At 41.5% G+C, this 20,590-nt stretch overlaps 1 protein-coding gene across 2 annotated transcripts in view; it reads right to left on the bottom strand.

The window, feature by feature from the left end:
* GRAMD2B (GRAM domain containing 2B) overlaps positions 1–20,590 on the bottom strand; it is a 73,887-nt gene that overhangs the window by 5,195 nt on the left and 48,102 nt on the right. For both annotated transcript variants that reach the window (XM_050945888.1, XM_050945889.1), the window contains exons 2-12: positions 20,457–20,579; positions 18,645–18,732; positions 17,587–17,653; positions 15,114–15,217; positions 10,681–10,776; positions 9,565–9,636; positions 9,370–9,450; positions 7,463–7,574; positions 3,594–3,716; positions 3,310–3,397; positions 2,600–2,704 (exon numbers count right to left, since the gene is read on the bottom strand). In XM_050945888.1, coding sequence (XP_050801845.1) covers positions 2,600–2,704; positions 3,310–3,397; positions 3,594–3,716; positions 7,463–7,574; positions 9,370–9,450; positions 9,565–9,636; positions 10,681–10,776; positions 15,114–15,217; positions 17,587–17,653; positions 18,645–18,732; positions 20,457–20,579 — 1,059 coding nt within the window. The remainder of the gene's footprint in view (positions 1–2,599; positions 2,705–3,309; positions 3,398–3,593; positions 3,717–7,462; positions 7,575–9,369; positions 9,451–9,564; positions 9,637–10,680; positions 10,777–15,113; positions 15,218–17,586; positions 17,654–18,644; positions 18,733–20,456; positions 20,580–20,590) is intronic.

Below are 20,590 nucleotides of genomic sequence, written 5' to 3'. Positions count from 1 at the left end.
GACATGGATCCAAACAAAGTGTGGAAAAAAATAGAGTGGAAAGTGCACATTAGGATTATTCTCTATCCTTTAGAAGTTTGGACCACATTGGCATGACCCTCCCTCCATTATCAAAGTGGTTTGAAGGGGCCTTAACAGTCTCACACAACTCCAAATAAGGGAAAAACACAGTGGATGAACAGCTTTCCAGACATTCCCATTTAAGGATAAGGCATTACTCCCTTCCTACTCCTTTAAATTAATAATCAAGAGCCTAACTCTGTCCTGTGATAGATGCACACTATCCCCACTGTCAGTTGAAGTTGCATAAGTAGCTGAGAGCAGAATTGGATGCTAAATGGTGCAATAGTTTTTCTAAGTGGGCTGGAATGTTGTGTCAGGGAGTGTTTTGTCATGGATGACTTGCCAGGAAAATGGAGTTAGAGGTGTAACATAACTTGGCCCAAGAGATTGGGCCTTTTCAATACTTTGCAGACAGGCCCACCCATTCTGGGTACGGCACTGCCTTGTGTTAGGTTTAGCATTTTGTTGCTTTCTTTGGCTGCTTGTTTTTCAGGTGGTGCTTCTCCAGCTGGCTGACTATGTCAACATTTCCGGGTACAACACCTGCTGTTGCAGTTTTGCATTCTGGTTTACTATTTGATTTTTAACAATTTTTTGCATGCTAGATTAGGAAGGTTCACAATCACATGAGGGCGAGAATATAATCCACTCTTGAATGTAACCCTAAATAAACTGGTCAGTTTCCCCAATTATATCCACCTTTGAACCCAACTAGCTGTGGTTTTGGTGCAGCAACTAGGCGTTGCTATGTCTGGGTAGGATCTTGAGTTTCTGGGGCTCAGACCGGTGCTAGGTCATGAGCCCTAGCTAAAGCAAGTTGTGCTTTGAGCTGCTATGGAATAACTATTTCTTCTCTAATTGGCTCTCTTAAGGACAACTGTATCCCTGCTGTATGTTGTAACAAGGAGCAGGCCCTGTGTTTGCTTAGGTAACTCAGGAAGGTCAGTGAGTTGCTTATAAATATACTATGTACCTCACTGCCTTTTACCAAGGATGATGAATGTTTATTTGGAGGGTTCAAAGGGCTAATCCAAAACTCTCCACACACTGCTTACTTTTTATTGACTTTTCCATTAACTGAGGCCATTGTTTTGGGGCATGGAAATCTATTTTAAACCACCTGAAAGTGCAGATGAGAGTTTATTGCTGTGGTATTGGGGATTGTGCCTTCAATGGCTGAGATTACCAGACAGAGCCTCGGTAGGGCACCCGGAAGCTCTTGTTAAGCACAGCCAATTGGAAGCAAACACAGAATAAACTTGATCTCTTCCAAGCACCTTAAGCATTGAATGATCCCAGAATACCACAACTAGCTGCACTAGAAATAAATGCTCATTAAATCTGACCTCATGTTTTTTAGTGCAATATAGACATATTCATAGTACATACTAGGCAGTAAGAATAAATATTCATGAGTTAGTGGATTAGGTTATTGATACTGATATTAACTGAATTACTTGTATTTTCCCCATCTACTTCTCCCCTTGCCCGATTACTATACCTAACAGTTTAAGGCTAGGTCTGCACTTAAAAGTTTTGTTGGGAGAGCTACCTCAGGAGTGTGTGTGTGTGTGTGTGTGTGTGTGTGTGTGTGTGTGTGTGTGTGGAAAAAAAAACCCAACCCACTCAAACAAACACAACCCCTAGTCTATATAAACTATGTCCCCAGTAGGGGGGTTGCGCACTGGGGACAAATTTTCCCCCTGACCTGAGCTCTGCATGCTGCTGCAACATTGAGGGACTGGAACTGGGCCACAAGGGTCATGGGAAAATTCCCCTAGTGAACACACGGGGCACAGCAGCCATAAATTGGCCATAACAATTTCCGGTGGAGGGGGCAGGCACATAGTGCACAGCACTATGGGGGCTCCAGCCTGCTCTGAACTATGTAGCAGCCTATAGGCAGCACTCAGGAGGTTGACGTAAATTAAAAGACCTTTTGACAGCTCTAATTTATGCTGATGATGGCCACACTGGTACCCAAAGCAGCCCAGATGCTTGAGGGAGTCAACTTTTCCTCTTTCCTTTGTGCTGCATCACAAAATGGGGTATTAGTGCAGTAGGATGGGTGTAGTCTGAAGATGAAGGTAGCCCAAGCCTTCAGGAACCCTCTTCCTCACAACACGCACAATAAGAGGAACCCGCCTGCAGGTTTTGAAGTGTCTAAAGCTAGCCAGATGAAACCTTTGGCTGTTTTGCAAAGAGCACCTGGAGAACAATTTCAGGAGCTCTGAAATATACCTCTTTGAAGGGACGGTACAGTACAACTCTAGATTGTCCCATAACACTCTGTGTAACCTTTACTCCCAATTAACTGAAATTTGCTTTAATCCAGGTTTCACCTGAATTCTCTTGAAGTACCCCAATGCTTCTGAGAAACAGAGGAAGTTACAAGATGAGACTAATGCAGGCTCAAGAACTGAATAGCACTAAATTGTTATCAATTATCAGGAGGTTTTGAAGATAGGTGTCCAGCAGGGCTTAGTATGTAAAAACAGAAGAAGATTATTCTCCTTTAAAAATGGTGCCTTCTTACTTATTAATATGGGAGTCAACAAAGGAAGCCATGGAGACTAGCCGTTCCTCCAGAACATTGATTTTATATCTCATGTAGAAGGTAGAAAAGACTAGGATACAGACACTGCAGGGGGAAAAATAAATGACAAGACAGCTGCGTTAGTTGGAGCATAGCACCCTCAGACAGATGTATCCAAAAAGAAGTTTGACAATACTCGTCATTTTAAAATCAATGAATAACTTATTTGTACACTGTACAATTCCTAGTGTGGGATTTTCAAAGCTGCCTTAGAGCACAGGACTCTCAATTCATCTGATGCCTCCATGTTTCAGGTAGCTTTGAAAAAATCTCATCCTTCGAGTCTACAGCAGTGCTAAGTATTGTTTGGATGGACATTTCTTAAACTTAGCTGTCACAATCACTTCAGAAGTTTCTATAGGGCATAGGCTATAAATTCCACACCTACCCTGGATCACTTCTTTGAGCAATTTAGAAAGTTCACAAGAAACAGTATTCTTCTGTTGGCTTTTATACAGCAGAACAAATTTTACTGTAAAATCCTATTATTGATACATGAACAAGGAGGAATGAAGAAACCCACTTTTAAACATGCTTCTAGTTTTACACTAGGCGGAGGTGCAACTCCATTGAAATCAGCACTGTTGTAAGACTGGTGTAATAAGGTAGGAGGAGACTCTGACGGTCTTGGTAAAAAACTGTTCACTTACAGAGCTGCATAGAAAACAAGTAGGTGATTCAGAGACAAAAATCTGTGGGACTTCACTCTGTGGAAGAATCCAAAGGCTCCAGCCTGGCCTGTCATGAGAAGAACAGAATTATTTTGACCAAAGTGGACTGATATAATGCAACAAAAGAAACTTTGCAAATATGTGGCAAAGGATGTAGACAGTGAGGGACAGATACCCTACTGATGTAAATTGGTTTAGCTGCCTGCACCTATGTAGAGCTACACCAGTTTATACCTGCTGAAGATCTAGCTTTGGTTCTTTACCATTTCTGGGAACGTTCCTGCCTGTTCCTTCAGGCATATGTTTACTGAGTATGTCTGCATGGACAGACTTTGCTTCTGCCTTGGAGACTTTCAGATGAGTCTGGGTCTCAATGATGTGGTAATCTGTCAAAAACAAGATTGGATTTTAAATTAAGTGAAGCACAAAGGAAATGATTAAGGTCAGCTTAGACAGAGTTTCTCCCAATATGAAGATTGGAAGGGAAGCCCTTCTGGGATCTGGATACAGGTGGCTGAATTAGAAGATTCATCTTCAGATTTGAGTACAATCTGCATAAAAGTTCAACATTTTATAAGCTAAAAAAAACCACAATGATGAAATGCTTTGCTATAATGTATTCAAGTTTCAAGTTCCTTTGGCAAGTTTAAAGTTAACCTGCAAAGCTCATGAGGGTTGCCATCTGTTAGTGAAGAACATGTAGAAATACTAGACACAAATATTCTATAGTAGTGACCCAAACCACTAGAGTAGCAATATCGTGAACTCTGGGGCGTTGGATCACTACTACTTTTTAAAAGGATAGCGCCAATAAACATGCTTGCTTCCTAATATTCTAAAGGGTGTCTTTTTTTGTTTTTAAATTTAATTAAAATTTTGCTCTTGCCATTGAGTTCTCACAAAATCTGAGTACTTGGAATTTTAAGTACTTGGATGCAGACATATACTGGGCAGAAGCACAAGTGTGTCCACTATTCATTTTTTGCTGGAGGAAACAAAAAAGGAAAGAGTAATTTTCAAAAAAAATATCTCCTCTTCATGTAGGTACAAACAAATACTTAGCCCTAAAAGAAGATTTTCTAGATTATGAGTGGAAGTGAAATGAGAATAATCCTAGAACCTGCCCTTTTGAAATGAAGAGCACTGAAAATAGTGGTTTTCACCAAAATAGCAAGCTACCAGGTCAATGTGACTAAGTCACAAGTCCTGCCATTAGCCACACTGACCAGCCATTCTCTTTGATGACTGCCAATTTATTTTGCTGGGAATTGGATGGTAGCTATATTTAGGAATCTGATTGAATTATATTCAGTTCAGGTTCTGATAGCATACCTGTAACTGTGGTATCTGAGTATGCTGCAATGATGCACTAAGTTGGTTTTTTTTAAATGGGATGCTGGGCTTTTATTTGTGAACGCAAGTTAGAGAAGTGCACTTTGAATAGAGCAGTACAAGGAAGTTCTTAGTCCTACAGGACAGAATTCTGCACTCTTGAAGCAGCCTAGAGAATGCAAGTATTAGAAAAGTTGGCCATATAACTGGTGGTATAGCAATACTGCCAGGGAGATGTGAGCTGAAACTGAAATGTGTTCAGTGGGTGGTAGCAACTCAGCAGTTTAGTTGTTGCTCCCTACCACCATCAAATAATCATTTCAGAACCCACTTGGTAAACATGGGCGGGTGGGGAGGGGGAAGGGCTTCAAACTTTGTGGCAAAGTAAAAAGCCCTACTAAATTAAACCTAACCCAGTTAATAGAGTCATAGATTCTAACTCCAGAAGGGACGATTGCGATCATCTAGTCTGACCTCCTGACTAGCACAGAACAGAACAGTTTCCCAAAAATAATTTAGGCTATTCTAAGCAAAAGAGGATTGATACACTGCCTCATTTGAAGTTACTGTTATTAAAATGTTTTTTCATGTGATACAGATAATTATTTGGAATTGCAAGGCAGAACACAGAATGGCCCAGGAGGCGCAAAACATTACAAGTACTAGACACTCAGGGCATGTTGGCATTACTTACACTAACGTAACACAGCAGATTTTTGCCTTATTTCTTTAGATTGCAATGACTGACACTCCACTATTCCCATTATAATTAAAGGACGCAGCAAAATCCTCTCTGCCTCCTACCCTCCTCCTGCAATGTCTTGGGAAGATTGGTTACAGAAAGCAATTACATCAAGCAAAACACAGGGCTAAGGAAGGATAACTTTGTATATATTAAAGCATTTGCAGATACTGTTCAAAGAACCTTGAGTGAATGAGCTCATATGCCCAAAGCCAGACTCTAAAATGGAAACATCTGCGATACTTCCCAAGGCTTCAAGGATAAATAGTTTTTGTTTTATCTGTCTTGCACCATTACACAAAAGCACCTATTTACTTAAACTAATATGGGATAAAGCAGGAATTCAACTGTTCATATTAGGAATGGATCAGCAGAGAAGGAGGAAGATACATTGCTACTTGACATATAAAACTGAAAATTAATGCAGTAGACAATATTTTGTGAACTTAAACTGGCTTCTGGTACAAAGGCATATACAAATCACCCCAGTCACTTTAAATGAAAAGGAAATTAGATTCCTGATCCTAGGAACAGAGTTTAATGCCCTCAACTTTTCAAAGACAGATCCAGACTCAGGACAGGAGACCAGGATGGCTGCCCTGAGTGCCAATATTCAGGGGTGGCAAGTCACCATGCTCGAGGACCCCAACAATATTTTGTGCCTAGGCGACAGAAAACATAGGGCTGGCCCTGTACAAAAAGACTTACAATGTAAGTGTTTCACTTTGCTTCCTAGTGTGAGTAGTTAGACACATGCTAGCTCTGCTTGAGCAAGTGTGCTAGAAATATCTATATAACTGGGAGTATTATGGGTGGCAGCTTGGACTAGGTGCCCGAATACATACCTGAGGGATCCAGGTAAGTTTTGTACTCAAGTGGCTAGCCTGAGCCACTGCCTGTGCTATCACAGCTACTCTTAGGATGCTTGACTGAGTAGAGCTAATGCATGTCTTGTCTACTCGCCCTGGGAAGCATGCTCCCAGCTGGGAGTGTAAACATACCCTGAGAAGCCTAACAAATAGGAATGCTAAGTAGAAATAAGGAAGTGGTCTTATCTCTGTATAGGGTATTGCTTAGACCATTACTTTCTATCTAAGGTGGTTACATAGGTCACATTAACATAGTAAATAAGTGCCTCATTCTTTAATGTATTTATTTTCACAACATCCCTGTGAGAAGTGCTACTATCCCATTTTGCAGATACAGAACTGGGGAACAAAGTCGAAGGTCCCACAGGAAGTCTGAGGCAGAGCAGGGAACTGAATCCAAATTCCAGTTTAGCAAATTAAACTGGATCATGCTTCTTCTTGCTAGACTACTGGGTTCATTTCTGGTGTTCAGACCTCTAAAAAGGAGGTTAAAAGATTGGAATGGATTCAGAAAAGAGCTACAAGAATGATTCAAGGTGTGGAAAACATGCCTGATGCAAGAGTAAAGCAGCTTGATCTGTTAGCATATTTAAAAGAAGATTAAGAGGTACCTATATGTACTTATATGCAAAGAAAGTTTTTGATAGTAGAGAGCGCTCTAAACTAGCAAAGGCATAACACCCCCCCAATGGCTGGCAGCTGGATGTAAAATTAAAGGCCTATACATCTTAATTTATCTATCTTTCGTTCCTTCCTCTCCTCCACCAAAACCACCCTTTGAAAAAACATGATGTAGATCTTCATAGTATGATACTTCCTCTCCATTCCTAAATGCTTTGATGGGGAAAGTTGCTCTCTAAAGCATGGTCATTAGCATCTGATTTAACACCCATTGAAAGGAATGGAGCAGTTCACACCTCAGAACCATTGCTTCAGGCTGGCAGCAGACTCTGGCAGATGTCTTTGCCTTGGTTACACTTGGATTATGTTCTGAAAGTTTTCTTCACAACCCATAATAGCTAGGCATTTTTTTAAAATCCAAGCTGAGACTCTGGAGAACAACTGAGACATCCATCTGTACTCTCAAGGCTAACCTTTCATGTTATCTAACCTTTGGAAGGTATACCCCACACTCTGGAAAACACTGCTCTAAATACTTTCAGTCTTAAAATATTGAGATTATGCTGACCTTGGAAGTGTTCTGATTCAGGGGTCTGAGAGCCCGTACTGCTAGACTCTTCCAACTCTTGTCTCCGATGAGGCACTATACCATCCAAATCTGAGTAGTCTTCACTGAAATCCTGAAGGGATGAGAAGTAATGGAAAAGACCAGGCAAGGCCTAAAATTATGAAGATTATTTGTTTTAACTCCATTACTCTGGGTCGCTTGCTCCTGACATTTGTACCCAGAGCAGCAGAAATTAAAAGGTGTCACTCTAGAGATGAAGAATTTAGCATAGCTGTAGCTTGAACTATTTGATCATTGATTGCAGCATGTGTCTGCTATTGAATAGCAGCTTTTCTTCAGACCAACGAACTGAGGCCATGTCTACATCTAAAGTTTTGCAGCGCTGGTTGTTACAGCTGTATTAGTACAGCTGTATAGGGCCAGCGCTGCAGAGTGGCCACACTTACAGCAACCAGCGCTGCAAGTGGTGTTAGATGTGGCCACACTGCAGCGCTGTTGGGCGGCTTCAAGGGGGGTTCCGGGAACGCGAGAGCAAACCGGGAAAGGAGACCCGCTTCGCCGCGGTTTGCTCTCTCGTTCCCGGAGCCACCCAGCAAACCGCAGGGAAGGAGACCTGCTTGCTCTGGGCTCCGGGAACGCGAGAGCAAACCGGGAAAGGAGACCCGCTTCGCCGCGGTTTGCTCTCTCGTTCCCGGAGCCACCCAGCAAACCGCAGGGAAGGAGACCTGCTTGCTCTGGGCTCCAGGAACGAGAGAGCAAACCGGGAAAGGAGACCCGCTTCGCCGCGGTTTGCTCTCTCGTTCCCGGAGCCACCCAGCAAACCGCAGGGAAGGAGACCTGCTTGCTCTGGGCTCCGGGAACGAGAGAGCAAACCGGGAAAGGAGACCCGCTTCGCCGCGGTTTGCTCTCTCGTTCCCGGAGCCACCCAGCAAACCGCAGGGAAGGAGACCTGCTTGCTCGGGGCTCCGGGAACGAGAGAGCAAACCGGGAAAGGAGACCCGCTTCGCCGCGGTTTGCTCTCGCGTTCCCGGAGCCACCCAGCAAACCGCAGGGAAGGAGACCTGCTTGCTCGGGGCTCCGGGAACGAGAGAGCAAACCGGAAAAGGAGACCCGCTTCGCCGCGGTTTGCTCTCGCGTTCCCGGAGCCACCCAGCAAACTGCAGGGAAGGAGACCTGCTTGCTCTGGGCTCCGGGAACGAGAGAGCAAACCGGGAAAGGAGACCAGCTTGATTACCAGAGGCTTCCTCCTTCCACGGAGGTCAAGAAAAGCGCTGGTAAGTGTCTACATTGGATTACCAGCGCTGGATCACCAAGCGCTGGATCCTCTACACCCGAGACAAAACGGGAGTACGGCCAGCGCTGCAAACAGGGAGTTGCAGCGCTGGTGGTGCCCTGCAGATGTGTACACCTTCAAAGTTGCAGCGCTGTAACTCCCTCACCAGCGCTGCAACTTTCTGATGTAGACAAGCCCTGACCTGGCACATAGGGGAAAGTTTGCAAGGGGAAGCTTTGAGAAGCCTGCTATTCTGCCTTCAATGACAAGGGAAGCCGCTTACTGCAACTCTAAATTAGCACAGAGCATAGTAAAAGACTGACTGCTGGAAATGCAGGCATGTGGAAAGGAAGAAAAATGCACGTCAGTGCGCAGCCCACGTACAGATCTTAACAGGCATTGTTATATACTCAGTGCACATATACAGACAGCACATCTATTCATGCATCTTTCTTGTGGAGACAAGATTACATCTATGCTGGTATCACCAGCCACTTGCAGTTCATTTGGAGCTTTCTGAGGTGACAGAATGTGTGTTTGTCAAGCTTTCCTTCAGTTTGAGACAATAGAAGAGTTTGGACAATTTGGACTTTAATAAATGGAACTTTATCAAAAGCAAAATAAACCATCTTACCAAAGGCAGGGTCATAGGGCGATCGGCCCTGAAGCTGTTTTCGGCGGAAGAAGGATTGGGACTATTGCCAACACTTACATCCTGAAAGCCAATTTTTAAATAAAAAAAATTGTTATTAAATTGCTAATCTTTAAAATAAAGAGCAGTCATAAGAAACATAATTGAGCTTCACAACTTCACTCTGTCAATACTTACCTCTAAGTGTCCACAGACAGATTTTAATAGCTTGTAGGTTGTGTCTCTGGAGAGCAAGGAGACAAATATGAACTGAAAGACAAAAGTAATAATTTACATAATTGTTTGAAAAAAGGTATTTTGCACAAGTTTCATCTTATCAGTTGTTTACAGGGTGCACTTGCTGGTTCAGCAATTACTTTCAGAGGCCTGCAGATAGTAAAGAAAGACTTAGAAGATATGAAGTAAAGAACACAGTTTAAGAGTTTTATAAAATGTGGACTAGGCCTATCATAAATTTGCCAAAGCCTGCAGTCTACACCCGGGTAAAACTCAGAAGTTTTGCTGGATAAGAACTATATTTTCTCCATCCCACTCAAATTCTAGAGGGAGGAAGTCAACTTGCCTTATCCTCCCCAGTCAAATTATATTGACAAATCAGACCCCTTCCAATGCATAGATACTGTAGGAGTTCAGTTTTTTTTTAAAAAACAAGCAAACAAACCAGAAACAATCCTGAATACCAATATGGGCTGCTATTATGCTGTAACTGAACTAAATTAGATTGTTACTGGTTGGACTGGACATCACCAAGCAGAGCCAGAGGTGCTGTAGGAGGTGGGGCTGCTGATCCAGTAGATGATACTTTTCCCTTCAAGCCCTGCTGTCACTAGATAGGACTTGCTGCAGTTGCATAAAGGGCCCCCAAAATAGATTAATTTCCTCAACTGTTTCAGCTCCATCCTGGATTGCCATGTAGTAATCTGGGAGGTTTGTAGGTCCATGTAGAGCTGTTGGTGCCCTGCTTCTCTATACCCTCCCTCTTCTCTCAATACCTTGCAGAGCTGCATCTTCTGTGGGTCCCAGGGGAAATATGGTACTCTGGAAGATTGAAGCACCCCTTTCCCACAGGACAGGCAAAGAGAAGGTCCCCTCAGAGGGGTGCTTCAGGCCATTGAGTTGGTCAAATCCTATAAGGCTTGGTTTTGTGACCCTAAAATGGCCACATGGGACTGGTCTGTGCCTCGATATTCTGAACAGCCACCTGGCAACTGCTTCCTCAAGATTCCACCATGACAAGTTCTAGGAGTAAGGAGAGACGAAAGCAAGAGAGGTCAAAGATAACGCTACACTTACCCGGTCAGTGACTGTTGCTACGACCAGAGCATTTGGCACCAGAAGGGCAGTTTTGGTTTTCTTTATTAGTTTTACTGAGAGCACAGGAATACTAATCTGAAATGAAATCGTCATGTTGTTAGAGTGCCAAAATAATATAATACTTCAATCACCTTATTGGTTATGTACAAATAGCAGTTTGTGTGAAAACCAATCCACTAACATAGACTAAATATGTTGAAACACTACATCTTTTCCAGAGCCCATTTTGATTGTTACACACAATAGGTGTGGGTTGATGTAAGGAGCTCTGTTTTTTGCTTTCACTCAGGTCTAAATGTTAATTCATCAGCTATGTTTTATGCTAACAAAAGTTTGTGAAGCATGTAACAAACAAAAGCAATCCCCCCCTCCCCATTTCTTGGGTCTAGAGTTTTCAGAAGAGGTCTGAATTTATTCTAATTTTGCAGAACATCTGGTCAGCAAATAGTGCAAAAGAAACAAGGTCCCATAGCAGACTATTTAGGAGAAGAAACATTCCAGAACGTAGCTTACAGGAGATACAGGCCAAAGAACCAACATATTTCAAGCTCTACCCCACTACTTATATAGTGCCTAGTCTGTGGCAAGCAACTGAGTAAACAGTTCAGATCTTTCGGCATAACTAAAAGGATTTAGCCCACTCATGCTAAATATAAACACATCTCCATGTATGCTGTCCAGCCTTTTTGCAAATACACCTGCAAACTATACTTTACATAAGTCAGTACTTTCAATACTTTTCCTTCCTGCCTTCATTAGTGAGATCATATGCTTGATCACAATGTTTGGTTTCTAATGAGGACTTTCTCTTAAGTTTCAGGGTGTTTTAGTTCAGGAGTTTGGTATCGGCCCCACTTCGAAATCCCATATTACTAGAGAGAGCATGAAGGGCAGGCTCTGATTCCAACAAGAGACTGGCAGCAAGACAGGCAGATGTGACACTTCAGGCTATACAGAGGATGGAATGGTCACCCTGTTAGAATTTCTGTTATTTACATTTTTGACTGATGCAGAGTCCAGAGAGACTAAGACATGGGAGAGAGATTAGGAGAGAGGGGAGTGTGTCTAAAATCTGGCTAATAAATGACCTTTCATAGCACTGAATTGAAAGCATATATTAGTATTGCAGACTAAGAATTATAATATATTGAAATAGGAGCCTTTTTATTTATGGAATAATCTATCACCTTTTAGTTGTTAGCTTCCGTTTATGAAGTGCCTCTAATGCAGGGGTCCCCAACGTGGTGCCTGTGGGCACTATGGCACCCACGAAGGCATCTATGTGCACCCGCCTACTGGCTGCCAGAAAAGCAGCTGCCAAAATGCCACCAAGAAGCAGCAATGTCAAGAAGCGCTGCCGCCGAAATCCCACTGATCTTTGGTGGTGACGCCTCTTGACGCTACTTCTTGGAGGCATTTCAGTGGCGATGCTTGTTGGCGTTGCCGCTTCTCGGTGGCATTTTGGCAGCTGCTTGCCCTGCGGCCACGCTCCTCGGCGGCTAGTTGTCAGGCGCCCACCACACTGAAAAGGTTGGGGACCACTGGTCTAAGGAAAGCAACACTGAGACATGAAATGATCTCATTATGTTTTGGCTAACTATGACCTCCAATGCTTTTGCTTATGTTTAGCCTGTCATTCACCATTTTAGGGATGGCTAACCAAATGAATACTCGACCCTCACACTAAAGGCTAGAGAAGAGGTCAAGGCCACTTTGATCAAAAGCCATTGCTAATACATTTCTTGATAAAAAGATGAGCCTGAATCAAAAGCTTCAAGTTCAAAACACTCCTGAGGTTTTTGGGAGACTTGGATGCAAAATTTGAACTCTGGCCCAGCTCCAGTTCTCAATTTCATGCATGTGCGTGCATGTATTATTTTTTATATACAATAAAAACACAGACACACTCTCCACACCACCCCCTGAACTACTTGGCCTGCTTACTATGCTGTTTTCACATGACCGGAATGCCTCTAACCCACTTCTTTAAATCTCTACTGAAAATAGCCTGCTTACCTCAACCTGCTCTCTTTACCTTTCCTCAGGGGTGCTAGAACAATTTGTGTGTTCTAGCACCCCTTTTCCTCAGGGGTGCTAGAACAATTTGTGAGAGTGCTGAAAGCCCTGAACCAAACTGTAAAACCCTGCATATGATGGAAACCACTTCAAGCTATTGTATCATATGCTGTGTAGTTAGATGGCAAGAATTTCTTAACAGGGCTTTGTTTGTAATTTTTTTCTGGAAAAATGACTTACTGTCAGCATTATCAAATAAATATATTTAAATAAAAATAGGTCAATTAAAAAATCTATTCTGCAAACTTCATCAAATAGAGTCATCCCAACTGCATTAAAGTTTAATGAAGTTTCTGCTTAATACTATTTTCATGACTGATATTAATTGATATCCTAGTTCAAAAAGAGGAAAAATAAAGTAGGATGGAATACCCATTTCCTACACACTTATGCCAGCAATTGTTTACCAGGGAGAATCACTGTGAGACCATTTGTCTTCTACTCATCTGTGCTATCCATCTGCAATACTCACTGTCTAGAGGACTGAAACTGTGGGCAACTTGGACTATGCAGCATAACCCGATATTGTGATTCATTCTTGGGAACGTTTGTGGTTGCTGCACAGCCCAGAAGAGGCAGGAATTGTTGTTCTTCTCTGAATTCCTTCAATTTCTCAATATCTTTCCAATAAGTAACCTAGGTGCAGTTGCGTCACAGTCATATAGAGAGACCATACATCTCCTTGTACTATGATGGGAAGTTTTTGTGTACCATATGTAGCCCCAAACCTATACTGATGTATTTTGAAATCATAACACATTGCTAAATGTCTAATTCCTAAGTCTCTTTCCACATTACTGACTTCCCAGGTTTATCCCTCCCATTGAGTGTTGGATTACATTTCATCATGTATGTTAGCTTGCATACTTCAAAGCTGAACTTCAGTTTGGGCCAAAATCTGCCACTTACTTGTGCTGAGTATCAGCTTATGCTACAAGTAGTTTCATTAATTTCTGTGGAACTACTTGACAAGGAAGGTTGTACTCAATGAGCAAGGGTGGCACAACATGACCCTTTTGTTAATTTCAGCTTCCTTATTTGTTCTAAATGGCTGTTAAACACTTGTGCCATTTCCCCATTCACGTCAAAAAATTAACTGACTAATCCAATCTATTAATTCACAACAAACAATAACTCAGTTACTTGAGTCATCTAATAGTATACCTTGCAAATGCAATAAGCTACTATTATGAACAATTTATCATTAATCATTCTTTAAATCTATTTTACATTCTTAAAAAAAATTCCTCCAAATATCAGGTGTCCTATTAAGGCCTTTGACCTGATTTCCTTCCTAGGCTGATAACTTTTTAATCCGTTTCTCTAAGTCAAAAGGTATGGCATCAGCACCCTAGTAATTATAGAAGAAGGAAAAGATGTGCATCTAAATCTTATTTTCATTCAAGGACATGTACAAATATTTTACACGTTCAGGGCACAGTATTCCCACTGAAAAGAACAACTGCCCAAAATTCAGCTACATTGATTTGTTTCAGTGGGTTCCCAAGGACTAGAAGTCAGGGCAAAATTTATGTTGAAAACAGAAATCTCTTCAAGCAGGGACCATCTCTTAATTGTCCCTGCTTGAAGAGATTTCACTGTACTGTAGTAAGTACAGTGCTTACTACAATGGGGCCCAAAACTTGCTTGGAGCTGTCACACCATGATACAACAACCAACAACTAGATTGACATCAAACATGAAAATCTCTCTGAACTCTTTCCTCATACAGCCAGTACTGGCTATAGGGGTAAGTCTGTTCCTCCACAACCCACCTCTGCCCATCCCAGCAGACCCACAGGCAAGAATACAGAGCACTGGGTCCAACGGCCTCCCTTTGCCACTTCACATATGGAGTAACAGCAGTGGTTGGGAGAATGTGTTTCCTCTACCTTCCCACACCTCCTCAACGCCCAAACCACACTCTCCCTGCCCATTGTGCTTCTTGGCTTTGTCTCCTCCTTCCCCCTTCTATTTGTCTCCTATCTTCCACTTCTACCCAGAGTGTCCCCTGCAACACCTCTAGATTTTGTAGTGTAAGTAACAATTAAAAACAAACATTAAAAAAAATTCAGACATGGGACTAACATGATGTGGGCTTATCAGTACTCTAAACACTGCATACTGAATGCCTTTTCTTCTGCACATTGTACAGCACAATGGCTGACTGGTGCTTTTGGGCATTACTGCAATATAGTTGCTAGTGTTCAGTAATGCTTAAGCAAGAAGATAAGAGGCTTAACACCACTTGTGCATATTAAAAGAGCAGGAATTTCTAGAAATCAGCGAGATCCCAAATAATTACGTTGCTTTTTGCACACAGAGGCGCTACTAACCTTGGTGTCTTTACCAAAGACCTTGGAATGGAAACAAATCCAGTTTTCTGATATAAATAACTTTCCTTGGTACAGAATTTCTTTCTGTAGAGCGCAGGTAAAGCCTATAAAACACAGATATATTACATTAAAAAAAATTAAAAAAAGAGGAGTGAAATAAGGACAACCTAGAGAATTACAGACCAGGCAGCTTAACTTCTGTACCCGGAAAGATAATGAAGCAAATAATTAAAAAAATCAATTTGCAAACATCTAGAAGATAATAAGGAACAATCAGAATGGATTTGTCAAGAACAAATTGTGTCAAACCAACCAAATAGCTTTCTTTGACAGGGTAACAAGCCTTGTGGATGGAGTGGGGTGGAGGGAGAAGCAGTAGATATGGTATATTTTTACTTTAGTAAAGCTTTTGATACTGTCTCGCATGACCTTCTCATAAACAAACTAGGGAAATGCAACTTAGATGCAGCTACTATAAGGTGGATGCAAAACTGGTTGGAAAACCATTCTCAGATAGTAGTTATCAGTGGTTCACAGTCATGCTGGAAGGACATAACAACAAGTGGGGTCCCGCAGGGATCAGTTCTGGGTCCAGTTCTGTTCAATATCTTCATCAATGATTTAGATAATGACATACAGAGTACACTTATAAAGTTTGCAGACGATACCAAGCTGAGAGGGGTTGCAAGTGCTTTGGAAGATTGGATTAAAATTCAAAATGATCTGGACAAACTGGTTTGAAGTAAATAGGATGAAATTCAATAAGGACAAATGTGAAGTACTCCATTTAGGAAGGAACAATCGGTTGCACACATACAAAATGGGAAATGGCTGCCTAGGAAGTAGTACTGCAGAAAGGGATCTGGGGGCCATAGTGGACCACAAGCTAAATACAAGTCAACAGTGTAAAGCTGTTGCAAAAAAAGCAAACAAACATAATTCTGGGATGTATTAGCAGGAGTGTTGTAAGACAGACACGAGAAGTAATTCTTTCGCTCTACTCCGTGCTGATTAGGTCTCAGCCGGCATATTGGTGTCCAGTTCTAGGCACCACATTTCAGGAAGGATGTGGACAAATTGGAGAGAGTCCAAAGGAGAGCAACAAAAGTGATTAAAGGTCTAAAAAATGATTAAAGGTCTTGACCTATGTGAGAAGATTGAAAAAATTGGGTTTGTTTAGTGTGGAAAAGAGAAGACTGAGGGGGGCCATGATAACAGTTTTCAAGTACATAAAGGTTTAATGACACGACAATTTTAATTAAAGATTAATCTTTAATTACTGGAGACTCCAGGATGATCCTGCAGGGTTGGCAACCATGAGACGAGCAGAGGTGCTTTAAAAAAAGCCCTGTGCTATTCATAAAAAGAAATTGATAAATCTCTTTAAAGCACACAAAAGAGTTAGTTATGCACAGAAAACTTGTTAGAGCTCAAACTTGAAGGTTTAACAGAGTTCAAACTCTTACAAGGTATTAAAAATGCATTGTAAATAGGGATGAGCCAAATATGTTAAGAAGAATTCAGGAAGTTTCTTACACATTCTGAACTTAAGTGTAAAACCTTCCATTGAGGAGTACAGCAAGATACACAATGTGAAAAAGCTTCCAAAGGTTAAAGTACCTTACACAATGACTTTTACTTACTTCCTATGAATATTACACACTCACCACGTACTGAAAACACAAAGAATTCTTGGTGTGTTAGCCACTTCTCTCCTTAAACCCACTAAATACAATATGAATCCTGTAGATTAGTCCCAAACCAGATTGAGAGATACGCATTTGAATAGGATGCGTTTTATGTTATGGCTACAGAACAATCACGCCTCCCCCATTTATGTAGTGTATGCTGACCACACGCGCAGTTGCTATTCCTTCTTTTAAGGTCTTGCCACAAGCTGTGCATCTTTTGTGCTCTTATATAGTTATGGCTCTATATAAACTTTTAAACTTTAACACCCTCTAACCCACTACTTTTTTTTTACCAACACCTGAAATTTAAAGGGATTGAGCTTGATCACTGTGTATTTCCAGGCAAAAGGACACAAAGTGTGCCAGAACTTTAAGAGTTTTACATACTTGAATGTCTTCAGAACGAACTAGTCATTTGGTCAGTTCTCTCACACCTCTACTGCAGGTTTTGGTAGTATTAGTCAGTAGTAACCAAGTAGAATGTGTAAATCTTGGTTATTTCTATTTGGAAGAGCAAAATTGTCACATCACAGGTTATGATTCACAAACATCTCCTGACAACTGAAAACAAAGGAACGATGTGTTTAATTCTGCAAGATTCCCACTGGAACACTAAGTAGATGGAGGAACAGGCCTTAGAATATATAAATCCAATCAGCTAAACTGCTCTTATAACAGATGTTCATTTACGTAGTGGATTTTGAATAACCGACAGCTTCCATTGTCCTGTCATGGATTCACTTTGCATTCTGGAACAGATAAAATAATGGTGCAATACTTACTTTGCTTCAGTGGCTCTGCAGTAGGAACATCCAGAAATAGCTTGTGATAGTGAGCATTTGCCTTGAACTAAAATTAAACAAACAGAACACATTTTGGTTATTCCTTCATTAAAATATATTTACCCTCCTTAATCTGCACACTTGCTTTCTCCTTTAGCATCTTCTGTATGGTCAGATACTATGGTGATTAGTGCTACAGAAATGCAGTTAAATGAATAAATAGCCCCTTATTCTCAAATTCAAGAGTTCTGGAAGTAAAAGATTGCCTTATAGCTCTTCTTTTAAAAACACTTCAAAAGAAGAGAGCTCAGCGATATTTTATTTGTGTTTGCACAACCTTTATACAACAGAAAGATAGCACTAGTTTTAGTGGTTTGAGAGTGGTACATCCATACTGAGCTTTTTGCTAACTTTACAGAATCCTCCAGCTCTGCTGTCTGGATAAAGCACTATCTTCTGCAGAGATGGAAGAGGAGGTGGCACTAGTTGTAATGTCATAGTTAGAATTGAATTTTCTTCTATAGCTGTACCATCTAATGAAGGCAGGGCAGGAGGAGAAGTAACACTACTCAACTCTGGGGGCAAAACTACATCCATACTCCAACTTAATCAGAGGACAGCAAACAAAAAACCTCAAAAGACCATTTCAAAGTGAGAAATATATGTTCTAGATGTTGCCACATGAGAGTATCTGCATCAGTAAGCTGATGTGTTATATTTAGAATAGATATGCAGAGGGCAAGGGCGAGAATATCCCATCAGTGAACTTTCCCAAAAGAAGGATGATATTCTAAAATCTTTTGAACTAAACTGGAAAAGTCATCTTCTGCTCCTGTTAAAGATTGTTCCTTTGTCTCAAATCCTCAGTGGCTGTACTTGGTAGTAATGCTTCACTTTTGCACTTACCATGTTTCACTCAAAGGCACTGGGCAAGAAACCAGTGGCAGTGCCCAAACTTTGAGTACTTACAATACAATGAACAATACTGTTACCGAGCCAGACAACGACAGTATAGTCATTTATTCTAACTAAAAACACACACGTTATTGCTGTATTACCTGATTTGAGGCACGTTTTTTCCTTTCAATCTTGGAGTCACTCTTGATATCTGCTGTCAGGAGGGGGCTGTCCACACTGATCTTTGTCCTGAGGGTATGAAAACAATCCTAATACCATGCTTAGTGTCATTTCATTAGTTTTGTTACCATCCGGATCTATACTTCTGTCTATTGCACACATTCATCCTTTATTAACTTTCATTCTTATTCTCCTGTTTCTTGATGACAAAGCAGCAGATAAGGACAGTTAACATCAGTTTCACAACAGGCTAGGTCTCACAGCTCAATGAAAACCTTTTAACATTAGAGGGAATGTTCATTTCTTGTTTGGAAAGTTAACTACTGTTAGTTTCTTTTGTAGTCTTTGCCAATAAGGTGAACAAAGTATTTGGCTTTTCTTTTGGATAGAAGAACATAAGAATGCCCATACTGGTCTATCTAGCCCAGTATCCTGTCTTCTGACAGTAGCCAGTGCTAGATGTTTCAGAAGGAATCAACAGAACAAGGCAGTTATCACGTGATCCATCCCCTGTTGTCTAGTCCCAGCATCTGGCAGACAGAGCCTTAGGGACACCCAGAGCAAGGGGTTGCATCCATGATCATCTTGGCTAATAGCCACTGATGAACATATCCTCTATGAATTTATCTAATTTTTTTTAGCCTAGTTATAGTTAAGGCCTTCATAACATGCCCTGGCAATTAGTTCCACAGACTGAAGTACTTCTTCACACAATGCCTAGTCCTTATATTGGTTTTTAATTCGCTGCCTATTGATTTTATTGGGTGATCCCTGGTTCTTGTTTTATGTTAAATCATCATGTGGGTCATGGGTTCAAATCTTGAATGATAGTAAGAATATTGACCCTACAAAAAACACTGTACAGGGACTATCGGGTAAATTTTTCATGGGACAGAGATGTCTGACTGGAGAGGTGCAGTCTACAGTGAAAATTCTTGTACTTCCTCAAGAGTTTTACATGAAGCAGCAGGGAAAACACAGTATGTGCAAGAAGATGTAATAGGCTCATGTGTGTTTGCCTTGTAAGCAAATCTGTGATCTTAGGGACAGGCAAGAAGACACGCTATTAGGACTTACACCTCATGGTTATGAGCAAGTCATCTAGCTGTTTGAATAGGATTTTAAAAACATCACAGCCTTTGTTTTGGAGGAGTTATTGGTATTCCCTGCCACCCAAACTCTGATTTAATGTTTTCACAAGACCTAGTATATACTGTTACAGAGATTGCTATCACTGAATCCTGTTTCCCTATAAGAATGGTGTGACTGAGGGGTTGAAGAGACAGAAGATTCTTATCACAGAGATCCCATATTAGGGCTCAGTTATACCTTTATCATGAGCAAAAGACTCTACAACATTCTGCTGCACCAGGAGTAGCCCTGGAGCCAGACAAAGCCTGGCAACCAGTCTCTCCCTGTTCTGCAATGGAAGTAACCTGCACCAGGTCTAGATCTGTGTAGTGTACTTCCCTTGGCATGCCAGTACAACTATGCCAGCTGGTTCTGCCCACTACCTACCTCATCCTATCCTTTCCCAGCTACTTGCATAGGGGGTTGGATGTAGGAGCCCCAAGGAGGTTGCTCTTCTCCCGAAATGCTCCTTTCTGTGTTCCAATAGCTGGCACAAATGAGCACTGATACCCCATTATTCCCTTGTACAGCGGCACAAGCTGGGCCACAACCAGGACCTTGTGTGTACTAAATATTTATCTTGTTTCAAAGCATTTTTTTTGGATGGCTCTCAGCAATTTTTATTGCTGCTCAGTTTCTGCTAGTCAGTTTTCTGACATTACCTAGTGGCACCAGCTTTTTTCCGGTCATCAAAACATTCAGCCTCACTAGTAGGGGTCTGTGGCAATAGGCTGGGTGATTTTCCAGCCTTCTTTTTTTCCTCTGCACCATATTCTCCATCTGAACTGCAGAGAGA

This window comes from Gopherus flavomarginatus, chromosome 3, assembly GCF_025201925.1.
Source record: "Gopherus flavomarginatus isolate rGopFla2 chromosome 3, rGopFla2.mat.asm, whole genome shotgun sequence".
NCBI lineage: Eukaryota > Metazoa > Chordata > Testudines > Testudinidae > Gopherus > Gopherus flavomarginatus.
Note: the sequence above shows the minus strand (reverse complement) of the source record. Positions and strands in the feature narration are given on the sequence as shown.